This window comes from Eublepharis macularius, chromosome 5 (genome assembly GCF_028583425.1).
Source record: "Eublepharis macularius isolate TG4126 chromosome 5, MPM_Emac_v1.0, whole genome shotgun sequence".
Taxonomy (NCBI): Eukaryota; Metazoa; Chordata; class Lepidosauria; order Squamata; family Eublepharidae; genus Eublepharis; species Eublepharis macularius.
Genome location: NC_072794.1, coordinates 22,144,400 through 22,156,585, shown reverse-complemented (window position 1 = coordinate 22,156,585; position 12,186 = coordinate 22,144,400). Strand labels below are relative to the sequence as shown.

Here is a 12,186-nt window from a genome sequence, read left to right as displayed (position 1 = left end):
GGCCGTCCGTCGGCTCCCCCGCGGGCAGTCTCGCCCGGCTCCTCCTCCGGCTCGGCGCATGCCCGGCGCCGGGGCTCTGCCTGGCTTTCGTGGGCAGCGCCCGCTCAGCCCAGCCCGGCCTCCCTCGCTGGGGTCAGGCAGAGGTGGCGGCCAGTGCCGCCGCGGCCACCCGCGCTCCGGTCGCGCCGCTCGGCTTCGCCATGCCAGTGGGCGCCTCCCCGGCCGCCAAGTCCCGCTACAGCCTGGTGGACGACCGGCACGACCTGCGCCTGCCGCTGCACAACGACGACGCCTTCCAGCACGGCATCAGCTTCGAGGCCAAGGTAGGGGTCGGGGCGCGTTCGCTTCTTCTGGCCGCGCGGCGCTTGGAGAGCCCTGCTGGGCTGGCCCCTGCCGGGAAGCGCTCCGGCGCTCAAGACGGTGCCCTCTGCACATGCACCGGAGCCCCGTTGCCGTCCTCGCGTGCGCCGCGATCGGGCTTAGGCAGACGCATGCTTTCGGGCTCCGAGCGCGCAACTCCCCGGCGGCCGAGAAGAGCGGCTCCCACGCCGGCTTGGAGACACTTCGCTGGCGAGGATCGCTTCTCGGGCCCGGGACGGTGGAATAAGCCGAAGGGAGGCAAATCCCTGCTCTCCTCTGATCCAGGAAAGGATGGGAGAAAAATGCCTCCCGAGAAGGAGAGGCTCCGCTCCGGGTTGCTGTTGCAGGAAGCGCGGCCGGGGCCCCGATCCTCCCCAGCCATCTGGGCTTTGTCTTCTTCCCGTGGGCGGCCGAGCGCTTCTGCTTGTATTCTGGGGATTCGCGATGTGTATTCTAAGCGGAATTGCACCTTTCTAAGCCCACTGATTTAAATGGATTTGGAAGGCTGTAACTGCTGGGGGTGGCTGGGATCGGTGTGTTCTTAGTGGGGATTTTCTCGCTTGGCTTCCTCCTCTGAAAGTTCCAGGAGCAGGTGCTCGCCCGGCCCTTGCCTTTGTTCCGGGAGCAGGTGCTCGTTCTTTTTCGGGCATGTCAATAAACAGTATTGTAATTACACGATGTGGGGGAGTTTTTTAAAAAAAATCTTGTGGCTTGTTTTGGATCAGAAACAAGAAGGTGCTGGCCCATGGCCGCTAGGGATCTCCCTCCCTTCCCCCTGGATTCCCCACTATATGTCCATAACGATGAAATGGCTCTCTTCAATTGTTCCTTTATTTAGAGGATTGGTATGTTGTGTCTCAGAGACCTGTCTGAGGCAGCTTGCAAAATTTTTTTAAAAAACACTGTAAAACAGTAATGGGAACAACTCAGAAGTGCAATTGATATAAAATACAAACCAGAGGCATAAAAACTGCGCGAAACAATAGTCAGCTGTCTAAAAAGACATTGGACTAGAAGTGGACCAAAAAAAATGCAGCCCTAAAATGACAACTCAAATGCATGCGATCGTACTTTGGTCACATCACGAGAAGACAAGATTCTCTGGAAAAGTCAATAATGCTAGGAAAAGTGGAAGGCAGTAGGAAAAGAGGAAGACCCCAAATGAAATGGCTTGATTCACTAAAAGAAGCCACGTCCTCCAGTTTGCAGGATCTGAGCAAGTCTGTTAATGATAGGATGTTTTGGAGGTCTTTCCTTCATAGGGTCACCATAACTCAGAGGCGACTTGATGGCACATCACACACACACAAAAGATGGGACTTCTCAATTAAAAGCCTGGGGTAAAGAGAGAGGTTTTGGCTTGATACTTAAAAGAGGGTAAGGGAGGGCAGGACTAGGCAAGACTCAGTTGGGCAAGGGGCATTTTGAAGGCCACCACCAAAAAAGCCCTGACTCTAAAAATTAAACGGATACCTTCAGATCTCTTAGCGAGCAAAGGCTGGCTAAGAGTGTTTGCTCCCCAAGGGTCATATCTTGAGCCAACCCTGTGTCAGTTAGGCTAATAGGTCCCACAAGAATATTAGGAGAACATCGAGCAATTTATGCTAATGATTGATGGAGAGCTATCAAATGAAGGATGATCAGATTCTCCAATGCACTTAAATTCTCCAGAGGAGTTAGCCGTGTTAGTCTGTAGTAGCAAAATAGTAAAGAGTCCAGTAGCACCTTTAAGACTAACCAACTTTACTGTAGCATAAGTTTTCGAGTCTTAAAGGTGCTACTGCACTCGTTACTGCTTAAATTCTCCCTGGCAGATTCTTCTTTGAATGGACTGCTGAATGCCTTCTCATAATCTGCCCAAGAAGGTTTGCATCGGTGCAGGTTTAAAACAATATCCAGTCAAACATCCCTTCCTTCTGTCATCTGCAGCTTTGAGTCCATTGGCACCTTAGAGATCAACAAGATTAAGGGTATAAGCTTACGAGAGTCAAAGCTCCCTTCTTTGAGTCTGTATAAATCTGCTGATGGCCAAATGTTTCATGTGCCAGTGATATAAGTTTGTCTCATGGAAAACTTATGCTGGAATAGTTTTTAAGTGCCACCAGCCTATCATAGGGCTTTGCTGCTACCAACTGACACGGCTAACCGTCTCAAAGGGATCACAGATCTCTTCTTGAGGTTGCAGGTTATAGGAGCCCCCCCCTCCCCAATGCTGGGCTATCTATTTCTCAGACATTTCGCACCGAGATTTGAGCCTTATAGATCTGTGTGTTCTTTTTGCCCCTATGCTGCAGCTGCTGCCAGATGTGCCAGCCGTGTATTTATTGTGCCCTCCCCTCCAATCACTGCTCCCGCAGGTTTTTTCTTTTATAAATGCTACTGGCTTGTGTGTCTTTCCACTGACTTGCTTATTGTCGCCACCCAGTCTTGGTTTCTCTGGTGGTGTTTTTAACTTTGCCTGAGTCCCAGTAAGCAACTGTTCTCTTAGAAGGTAATGGTTCCCTGTACACGTGATGAGCTTGCCTTTATGCAGCGGTCTATGTTTTTGCAGCATTCAAGCATATGAGATACAGCAGTCGCTCGTAAGAACATAAGAAAAGCCCTGCTGGATCAGACCAGTGGTCTGTCTAGTCCAGTATCCTGTTTCACACAGTGATTCACAACAGGATGTAGAGGTCAAGTCCTTCCCTTGATGTCGCCTCCTGGCACTGGTATCGAGAGTTTTGCTGCCTCCGGACTTGCAGGTTCCCTTTAGTCACCATGGCTAGCAACCTCTGATAGGCCTGCCCTTCATAAATCTATTTAATCCCCTTTTAAAACCCTCTATAAAAAGTCTGTGGTCATCACTACATCCTCCAGCAGCCACGTCCACATTTTAATCATACGAGGAAAGAAGTTCCCAGAGGCTAAGCGGATTTTGCAGCAGGTAGCCTGTGTTGACTTTCTGGGGACTAGTCCAGACAAAGGGGGCTCTGGTTTTATACACAATTAAATACTGATACAAGTCTGTATCGGTGGCCTAATAAATAAAGTGAAATGGGCTAATAACTTATTGACAAGGTGGGGGTTCCCTGCCCTCCCCCACACATGCATGCCATTCTGAATTTCTTGGGGAAAGGGCAGATAACGCTGCCATGTTGGGTACGCAGAGGGAGAAGTGAGTGCCAAAGTATAAAAAGGAGACTCTTTGGGCAGCAAATATTGTCCCGAGGAGAAAGCTGAGAAAGTAACTTTTCCAGACTTGTAACTCTTGCTTAGGTAAGTGGCACGTTGGGGAGAGAAACAATTTCTCTGCAGGGACCTCGGAGCTCTGTGTTTAGGACTGTTTGCTTCTGCTTCAGGGCCTGTTTATACAATGAGTTTTGTCCAGTTGGCACCTCTTGATGTATGAAGTTAGCTGATAAGGAAAGGGATGTTTTAACTGGAGGAAAAAAGAACTGGGGAAGCTTCATTAGGTAACATGATCTTATTTTGGCTTACATTTTACTTAGTGCCTCAACTAAAATTAATCTCCAGTATTGTTAATGTAAAGGTAGCAATGTTTCTTTGCTCTCCGTGTTCCAACTGGTGTCAGGGATGCGTCCATCCGGTCAACTTTTGGTTGTTATGCTTTCTGTTGGACAGCTTCCATTTTTTGCTTCCTGCTCCAAGTATGCCAAGGGTGAAGTCTGATAATAGCTATATCCTGTGACCACTGAAACCCACAGAGCATCCTACACAGAATGCTGATGGATTCCCTAAAATTGTGGCCAGAGATTCCTCTCCCCTTTTTGTTTACACATTAAACCTGATGCAGAGTTCTGGAGAACTCAAAAGCTTGAGCTCTGTGGTATTTCAGTGACTCTTTTTCTCAACCTGGGGGGGAAATTATCATGGCAGGATTCAATGTGGTGGATATTGAATTTAAGGGTAAACACAAAACCAGGGCTTTTTTTTCAGCGGGGACGCAGTGGAACAGAGTTCCGGCACCTCTTAAAAATGGTCACATGGGAGGTGGCCTTGCCCCCTGATCTCCAGACAGAGGGGAGTTTAGATTGCCCTCCGTGCTGCTCAGCATGGAGGGCAATCTAAACTCCCCACCCCCTCTGTCTGGAAATCAGGAGGCGGGGCCACTGCCCATGTGACCATTTTCGCCAAGGGCAATTTAAACTTTAAAAAACTACCCCCTTCTTCCAGCTGACCCAAAGTGATGTCATTGTGCTGTCTTGAGTTCCACCACCTCTTTTCCCGGAAAAAAAGCCCTGCACAAAACCAACCATAACCCTTATTTGGGCTAACTGAAGAAATCCAGAGTTACTGGTCCTAATTGTTTTCATTTTATTTATTTATTTATTTATTTATTTATTTATTTATTTATTTATTTATAGTCTGCCGTCCTCATTGAGAATCAAAGTGGATTGCACAGTATAAATCAATACGATCAACAGCTGGGATATTCAATAAATAAAATAATAGGGTATGGGTAACAGAAATTTGAAAACAAGCAGAAATCCGATACAGAGCTGAAAGAATGCTGAAACAAAACGTAAGCAACTTGACATGACATGTTAAAGGACGTGGAAACTACCCAGTAGGAGCAAACTTTAGTATATTCTACAGGTCCTGTCCCTTTAACCAAAGTATCTCGCCGAACAATTTCTTTACAGCATAGCCCTGTGTAAAAAAGCCCTCCTGAATAATTTATTTTTTCATAGTTTACAGAAAGCTAGGAGACTGGAAACTTTTCTGACCTCTTCAGTTCCATAAGTGGAGGCCACTGTAGAGACTGTCTGTGTACAGACAGCTGTTGATCTTGCTCATTTGCAGGAAAGCTAATTGCATAAGGCCCTGTTCAGATAAGCAGAGATGCCATGAAAGAGCATAGGGAGAGAGGAGGCCCTGTAGATATGGGGAGGAAATTAGAGAAGGTTCAATATTTTGTAAATAAGAGGTATGAAAATTGAATGGATCTTGCTTGTCATGGCCTTTTCCTCTTGTGTTAAGCACCTTGTATTGATACATTGATGAGGTGCTCATTTATAATGAGAAGTACTTCGCATAGTTCATGCAGTTAGCAGCATTCAGCCCGTGCTCATGATTTTCTGGTTCAGATTTGACATGCAGCTCCCTCAACCACCATCCCAACAGGACTGATGTACAAGACTGGTGCTTTTTCCTGGGTTAAATTATTTTATATATTCATTTGATAGGTTGGGTGAATGGCAGAGGATGGAAGGAGACAGCGAGAAAATACGGGTTCTCAAAAATGTGTAGTACGATTTAGAGCAAGCGTTTGATTAAAAAGCATACTTTTTGAGCGAGGGTTTTGTTTGCAGTTTGCGGTCCACGGGGGAATTCAAACACAGGGCTGTTTGCTTATCACGGATCTTAATAAAAAGTATTATTATACAGCGGCTTTTGAGATTTCTTTTCCTAATGGAGTGACACAGCTGCTTATGTGGATATCTACAGTAATCTCAAAGTTCCAAGAGAGTGAGCAACAGGATATTGTTATTTCTTCTCCGTCTCTTTATTTTCTGAGGGGGTTGCCTCAGGGTAACAGCCACAGCTGCTTTGTAGTGAAGAACATGTTCCAGTTTCCATGACAGGCTTTTTAAAGCGCAATCCTAAACAGGTTTACTCCAAGAGATTATGTGTTCTTGATAAACACTTTTCCCTGCGAATTTGAAATCCTGCAGTTGCAAGAAGTACTAAGTTTGCATGTGGTTTGGGAACTTCGGATGCATGAGCAAGACAGACAGGCAACCTGTTCTGTCAGCAAGAGCCAATATGAAGTTAGAATGTCAGACTATCACCGGCGTGGATACCTGAGTACAAATCTCCATTCTGTAGAGAAGTTTATTGGGTGACGTTGGGCTAGTCATGCAGCCTCAAAGGGTTGTTGTGAAGGTAAAGTAGCAGGAGAGTAGACATGGGCACGAACCAAAAAAATTTAAAGAACCAGCGGTTCACAGTTCGGTGCCGCCGACGATCTCGAGATCGCAAACCGCAATGAACATTTTCCATTGCCGAACTGGTTCGCAGTTCGTGGGGTGCGGAACGGCCCCCGGGACACTTACACAGCCCATATTCCCGGGGAGTGTTTTTCAAGCTCTCCTACAGCCATCACCCAAGTTTGGACAAGATTGCAAAAGGGATCTTGGAGTTATACCCTCTCCAATCCAAGGCCCCCAGGAAACTCCCATAAAAATCCAAGCTCAATTATACTCTCAGTCTTTCTCCCCAAAGGCTAGCAAGTGGCAAGCAAGAGTTCTGTCCCACTCCACTGCTCGCTGAAAGTGAAACCCAGCCTGGGAGCCCACGGCTATTTATAAGCACAGGTCCCATTGAGCAACGCAGGAGGTCTGTGTTTGGCCGTCAGAGCTGACTATCAGGGTTTGCTGGGATGAGATTGGTGTGCCCATGGCTACAGAACACCCCCTTCCCCCTCCCTCCCCTGGGTGTCTTCTCCCAACTTGTAACCACTTTGTAGCTCCATGGTTGGAAGGAAGACCTGCCAATCAATGTAAGCTGGGCTTCCATTCGGGTTACCAGGGCGACAGAAGGAGCGCAGACAGAGTTCAGGCATTCCCCTGGCTCCGTTGCCAGGGGAATAGATTGCTGGCGCCTGAGTGTCTGGCTTCCCGAACCGCGGCTGAACGCACCAAACCAGGCCTCTCCCGAACGCTGGTTCGTTGGCCATGGACAATCACGAACCACTGAATCGCAATCGTGCAATTGCCAATTTCGTGGGTTTTTGAAGTTCGTAATGCGGTTCGTGCCCATCTCTACAGGAGAGTACTATCTATGCCATGCTGAACTCCTTGGGAGAATGGATGATATAAAAAATTAATATGAATAAAAATGGAAGAAGGAAGGAACTTCACTGCCTCCTTGTCCATTTCTGGGCTGGATCCTTTACTCAATGTCCCAAACTTTTAGCAAAATCAAAAAGAGTCCAGTAGCACCTTTAAGACTAACCAATTTTATTTTATTGTAGCATAAGCTTTCGAGAATCAAGTTCTCTTCATCAGATGCCTGATCCTCTGGATCTATGACCAAACTTTTAGGGCTTTCCATATCTCTGAAGGCTCAACAGATCCTACATGAATCTCCTCCCACCCAGTTCCATATTTTAAGAGCATCAACTGAGGCCCTGTTCTTTATGTCCTCAACATTCAGGGGCAACTTATTTCTTGTGGTATGCCCTCCATTCATCTTTGAACCTTCTGCCCGGCACCAAATCTGCTAGCTTTCTGGCAACAAGCCAAAGCTCTTTTTAGTTTATCCAGGCTTTTATTTACTTATTTATCTCATTTATACCCTCGGTGGGAGGCAAAACAGCTTACACCATTCTCCTCGCTTCCATTTTATCCCCACAGCAACCCTGTGAGGTAGGTTAGGCTGCATGTGTATGACTGGCTTAAGGTCACCCAGTGAGTTTTCATAGCACAGACGGGATTAATACTGCAGTTGGGCTGTCTTAATTTTGAACTTTTGTGTTTCTGGCTTTTAAAAATATATTCTGCAGTTTTGCGTGTTCTCTCTCTCTCTCTCTCTCTCTCTTTTTCTCCCTCCTTCCCTCCCTCCTCTTCTCTTCTTTCCTTTGTGCTGCTGGTTTAGGTTGCTATTTGTTACTTGTACTGTCGCAGTTTATTTAGAGTTCTTTTTATGTGCTTTGTTTTTTGGGACATTACCTCAGAAAATCTGGAGAGGTAGTGTAGAAGTGCATTAAGGAAATGAAATAAATTCATCTGATAGACGATGTGGCAATTATTCACTGGGCACTCATACCTGAAAGATATTTGCTGTTTTCTGAAGGGAAAGAGGAGCTCTGGGAAGTAGCCAAAAGACAATGCTGAAATTTGAGGAGGAAATGTACCTTGAGTTGAGAAGGATGTGTGTGTTTGGGGGATCCCCCACACACACATTACTGGTCTTAGATTAATTAAAAAGAAGTTTGTTCATACCTTTGGTATGAGCCAGTTTAGTGTAGTGGTTAAAAGCGCAGGAATCTAATCTGGAGAGCCGGGTTTGATTCCCCACTCCTCCACTTGAAGCCAGCTGGGTGACCTTGGGCTAGTCACAGTTCTCTGGAGCTCTCTCAGCCCCACCCACCTCACAGGGTGTTTTGTTGTGGGGATAATAATGGCATCCTTTGTAAACTGCTCTGAGTGGGCATTAAGTTGTCCTAAAGGGCGGTATATAAATCGAATGTTGTTATTATTATTATTTTAAAGGCTTGGAACTGCAACAGAGCCGAGGTCTGATCAAGTGAATCTTTTTTGGCTCTCCCCTCTGAGCTATTCATTGACACCAAATGACCTCTTGGTTAATATCCAGGGGGATTGGCAGAAACTGTCATCATGACTCTTGCTGAGATTTCTTGGCCTGTCTTCCCTCCCGGACCCATCCAAACTCTTTGTTGTTGTACAGCTCCATAGCTGTGTAAAGGGGAGCGACATTTTAAAACATAGATTGTGGAATCTTAGAACCCCTAAGGAAGAATTCTAGATACTTAAATCAAGTTTGTTTATTAGGAAACTGTAATAATTGGCATAGAAAACAAGAGAATTGAAAATGTATCCCGACTCAGTCGGCCCCTCCAAGCCATGTTTGAAGACCCTTCAAAGATAGATGCGCCTGATTTTATTTGTTTTACTTTGTTTTTACCCTGCTTTTCTCCCTAGTGGGTATTGACAGCAGCTTGTTTTATTTTCCTGTCTTCCATTTTATCCTCTCAAAACCCCTGTGAGGTAGGTGAGGCTGAGAGTGTGTGACTGGCCCATGGCCACCCAGCAACCTGGGTTGCCCACAGTCTCTTATGAGTGTTTGACTGGGCCATTGTTGTGAGGCACCAAGCCAAGCCACAGAACTTTACTGTTTAATCCAGGCGTTTCTATCAGAAGGAAAAACTGTGTTTCAACCTCAGATCCTAGTCATTTGGCAGTTGGATAGAAAACAAAGAGCACTCTCTTCTTAAAAAAAAAATGTCGTTGCATCATAAGTTGTTTCTCTCATTGATCCCTCTGTTAGTTTTTCCCAGGGTGTACTAAGTGGTTTGTGTGGGTTAGTTAACTCTTCCTAGTGATTTATTTTAACACCGCTGCTTAGCTGTGGTTTGAAATGTGAGACTGGATGAGACGTTGGAGAGAGCAGGCGTTGAAGACGGGGAGGGTGGGGTGAGCTGAGCTGGCTTGCGATTTATGGCCTTGGGATTTTGTACTGTGAGTGGGAAAGAAGCACCCTTGTTTGTTCTATTTATAGGTACGGGGATACAGTGATGATGAGGACTAGCCAAATAAGATAGCAGAGTAAAAAAAAGCCCCCCCTCAACATTTGCCTCAGACATAACAGTACCAGTAAATCTAAAATAATAATAACACTCCTCAAATGGCAGCCATGTTAGACTTTTGTAGCAATGATGCTCAGGAGCCCAGCAATACTTGAAAGGTTATTTTTAAAGCTCTTTAAAGGTTCGGATCATGCATCTGACGAAGAGAACTGTGATTCTCGAAAGCTTATGCTACAATAAAATTGGTTAGTCTTAAAGGTGCTACTGGACTCTTTTTGATTTTGCTACTACAGACTAACACAGCTAACTCCTCTGGATTTAAAGGTTTTGTTATTCTTTTAAGATGCAGCTGGTGTCCCGGGTAATCAAGTCTGAAAGTGCTGGCTTCTCCTGAATGTTGGGATCAGTTGGGGGAGAGGGGAAGCATGCAGTGGGCAGGTTGAGAGACCAGGAAGTCAGGGCCAGCAATGGTGGGATCTACTCAACAAGTCCTCACGGACTTTATATAAAAATCTTCATGCTCCACATTCCTGGGGAATAAAATCTTGTCTAGCACAGGAAGGTAAGGGTCGTGCTGAATTAGACCAGTGGTCCATCTTACCTGCCATCCTGTTTCACTTGGTAGCCAACTAATTGTCCTGGAAGGCCAACAAGCAGGGAACTTTCCCCTAATTTTGCCTTCTTGCACTGGATTTCAGACATTTACTGCATTTCATTCATTACAAAAGAGAGAATACCCCCCCCCCCCCGTGCTCCTAGAAAAATGTTATTTTTGCCCCCTTCAGGCTTTCATGTTTCTATGCTTGGCTGGTTTAAGGGACAGTGCTATCATACAATTACAAATATTCCCTGTGGAGGTGATCCCTTACAACTTCAAGTTACCTTGCATGTGACAGATTACCTAGACCCTTCTTGATAGAGTTCTCAACCTGGTTTTGGAACTGAAGCTATCTGGGTTGCTGTGATGGAAGACCTTCAGCTGGATAGAGATGGGGTTAGCAAGAGTGTGACCCTGTTGATTTTCCTGGACCTGTTGGTGGTTCTTCAAGCCATCAGCTATGGTAATCCTTATCCAGTGCCTGAGATGGGTAGTGGGACCATCATGTTCCACCAGCTCTGTTCCAGACCAGACCAGAACCAAACAATGGCGCAGGGGACAGTGGCTCATATCCTTTACATTTCTGGCATAAAATTCTGCAAGGCTCTGTCTCTGCTCTAGTGCTGTTTAATATCTGTGTGACAGCTCTGGGAGAGGCCATATGGAATCTTCAAATAAAATGTTATCAGCAAGCTAATACTGTACAACTCCCCTTCTCCTTTTTGAGCAGAGTCAAGTGACACAGGGGACATTCTGAACAGGTGTCGAAGCAGTGGGTTGGAGGTGGGCCAGTAAACTGAATATACTTGGAATTTTTAACAAGAATTCTCCCTTGAAACAATATTGTTACAATTAGGGCAAAAGATTTCTCTTCCCTCACTGCAGAGGAGAACCTGTCTGACCATCCCTGTCAGACTCTCACACATACTCTCTCCTCGAATCCTGTCAGCAACCAACTCTCATCCTGAAGGCTGGTTCTGACTGGCCAGTCAGAGAGAAGGGAACAACCTGTCAATCAAGCTCTTATTCCAGGCAATTGTTAACTGCTTTTCTTCAAGCTCTCTGAGTGCTGCACTTAGGAAATCTTATTTAAAGTGCATTCCATCACACAATGTTAAGTCTGTTGTGGCAAAATGAAGCAAAATTCCAGTGCACCTTAAAATACTTTTATGTGTCAGTGTCCTATGGATGTATACTCCGTGCATCTGGTAAAGTGAGCTCAGACTTTGGAATAAAAAATGTTGGTCTTTTAAGGTGCCACTATTTATTTATGCCCTACCTTTTTCTCCAGTGGGGATCCCAAGAGGCTCACATCCTTCTCTCCTCCATTTTATCCTCACAACAACCCTGTGAGATAGGTTAGACTGAGAGCGTGGGACTGGCCCAAGGTCACTCCACGATCTTCCGTGGCTGAGTAGGAATTCAAACCTTGGTATCCCAGATCCTGGTCCTCTAGGACTTCTGTTAGGCATTAGTTCATGTTGATCCAGGTTGTTTTCTTAGCCTGGTTTACATGTGTTGCTTTCTCCAGTATTATTTCAGTCCTGAAATCTTTGGTCTGTTTAACTAGCAATCACCTAAGAGCCCGTCATGTGTGAGTTGGGAAAAATCTGCTCCAGGTGTTCTCTGGCTTGTGAACAGCACACAGAACAGTGGCATCGCTCAAAAGTTATAGCTAAAGGAGTCTGAGATGTGCTCCTGAGCTGTGTGTGGTTGGGTCTCCTTGCCTTTCTTACGTTCCTGGCCTGAAGGTACCAAACTGGAAGACAGTGGAAGAGAATCCTTCAAATCGATTTGAAAGCTGCCAGTTTGCTATTCTAGACGTGGGACTGCTGTTTCTTGGGAACACCATGTATTATGTTTATAAACCATTTCCATACTGCGTTCACATATCGCCTTGCTTGGAGGATCAATCCCTGTACAGAATGTTGTCATGTATAAATCACTTTAAGGT

At 45.8% G+C, this 12,186-nt stretch overlaps 1 protein-coding gene across 1 annotated transcript in view; it reads left to right on the top strand.

The window, feature by feature from the left end:
• The first annotated feature begins 4 nt into the window (after positions 1-4).
• NOS1AP (nitric oxide synthase 1 adaptor protein) overlaps positions 5-12,186 on the top strand; it is a 68,102-nt gene continuing 55,920 nt past the window's right edge. The window contains exon 1 of the mRNA XM_054979927.1: positions 5-323. Coding sequence (XP_054835902.1) covers positions 201-323 — 123 coding nt within the window. The 5' untranslated portion in view covers positions 5-200. The remainder of the gene's footprint in view (positions 324-12,186) is intronic.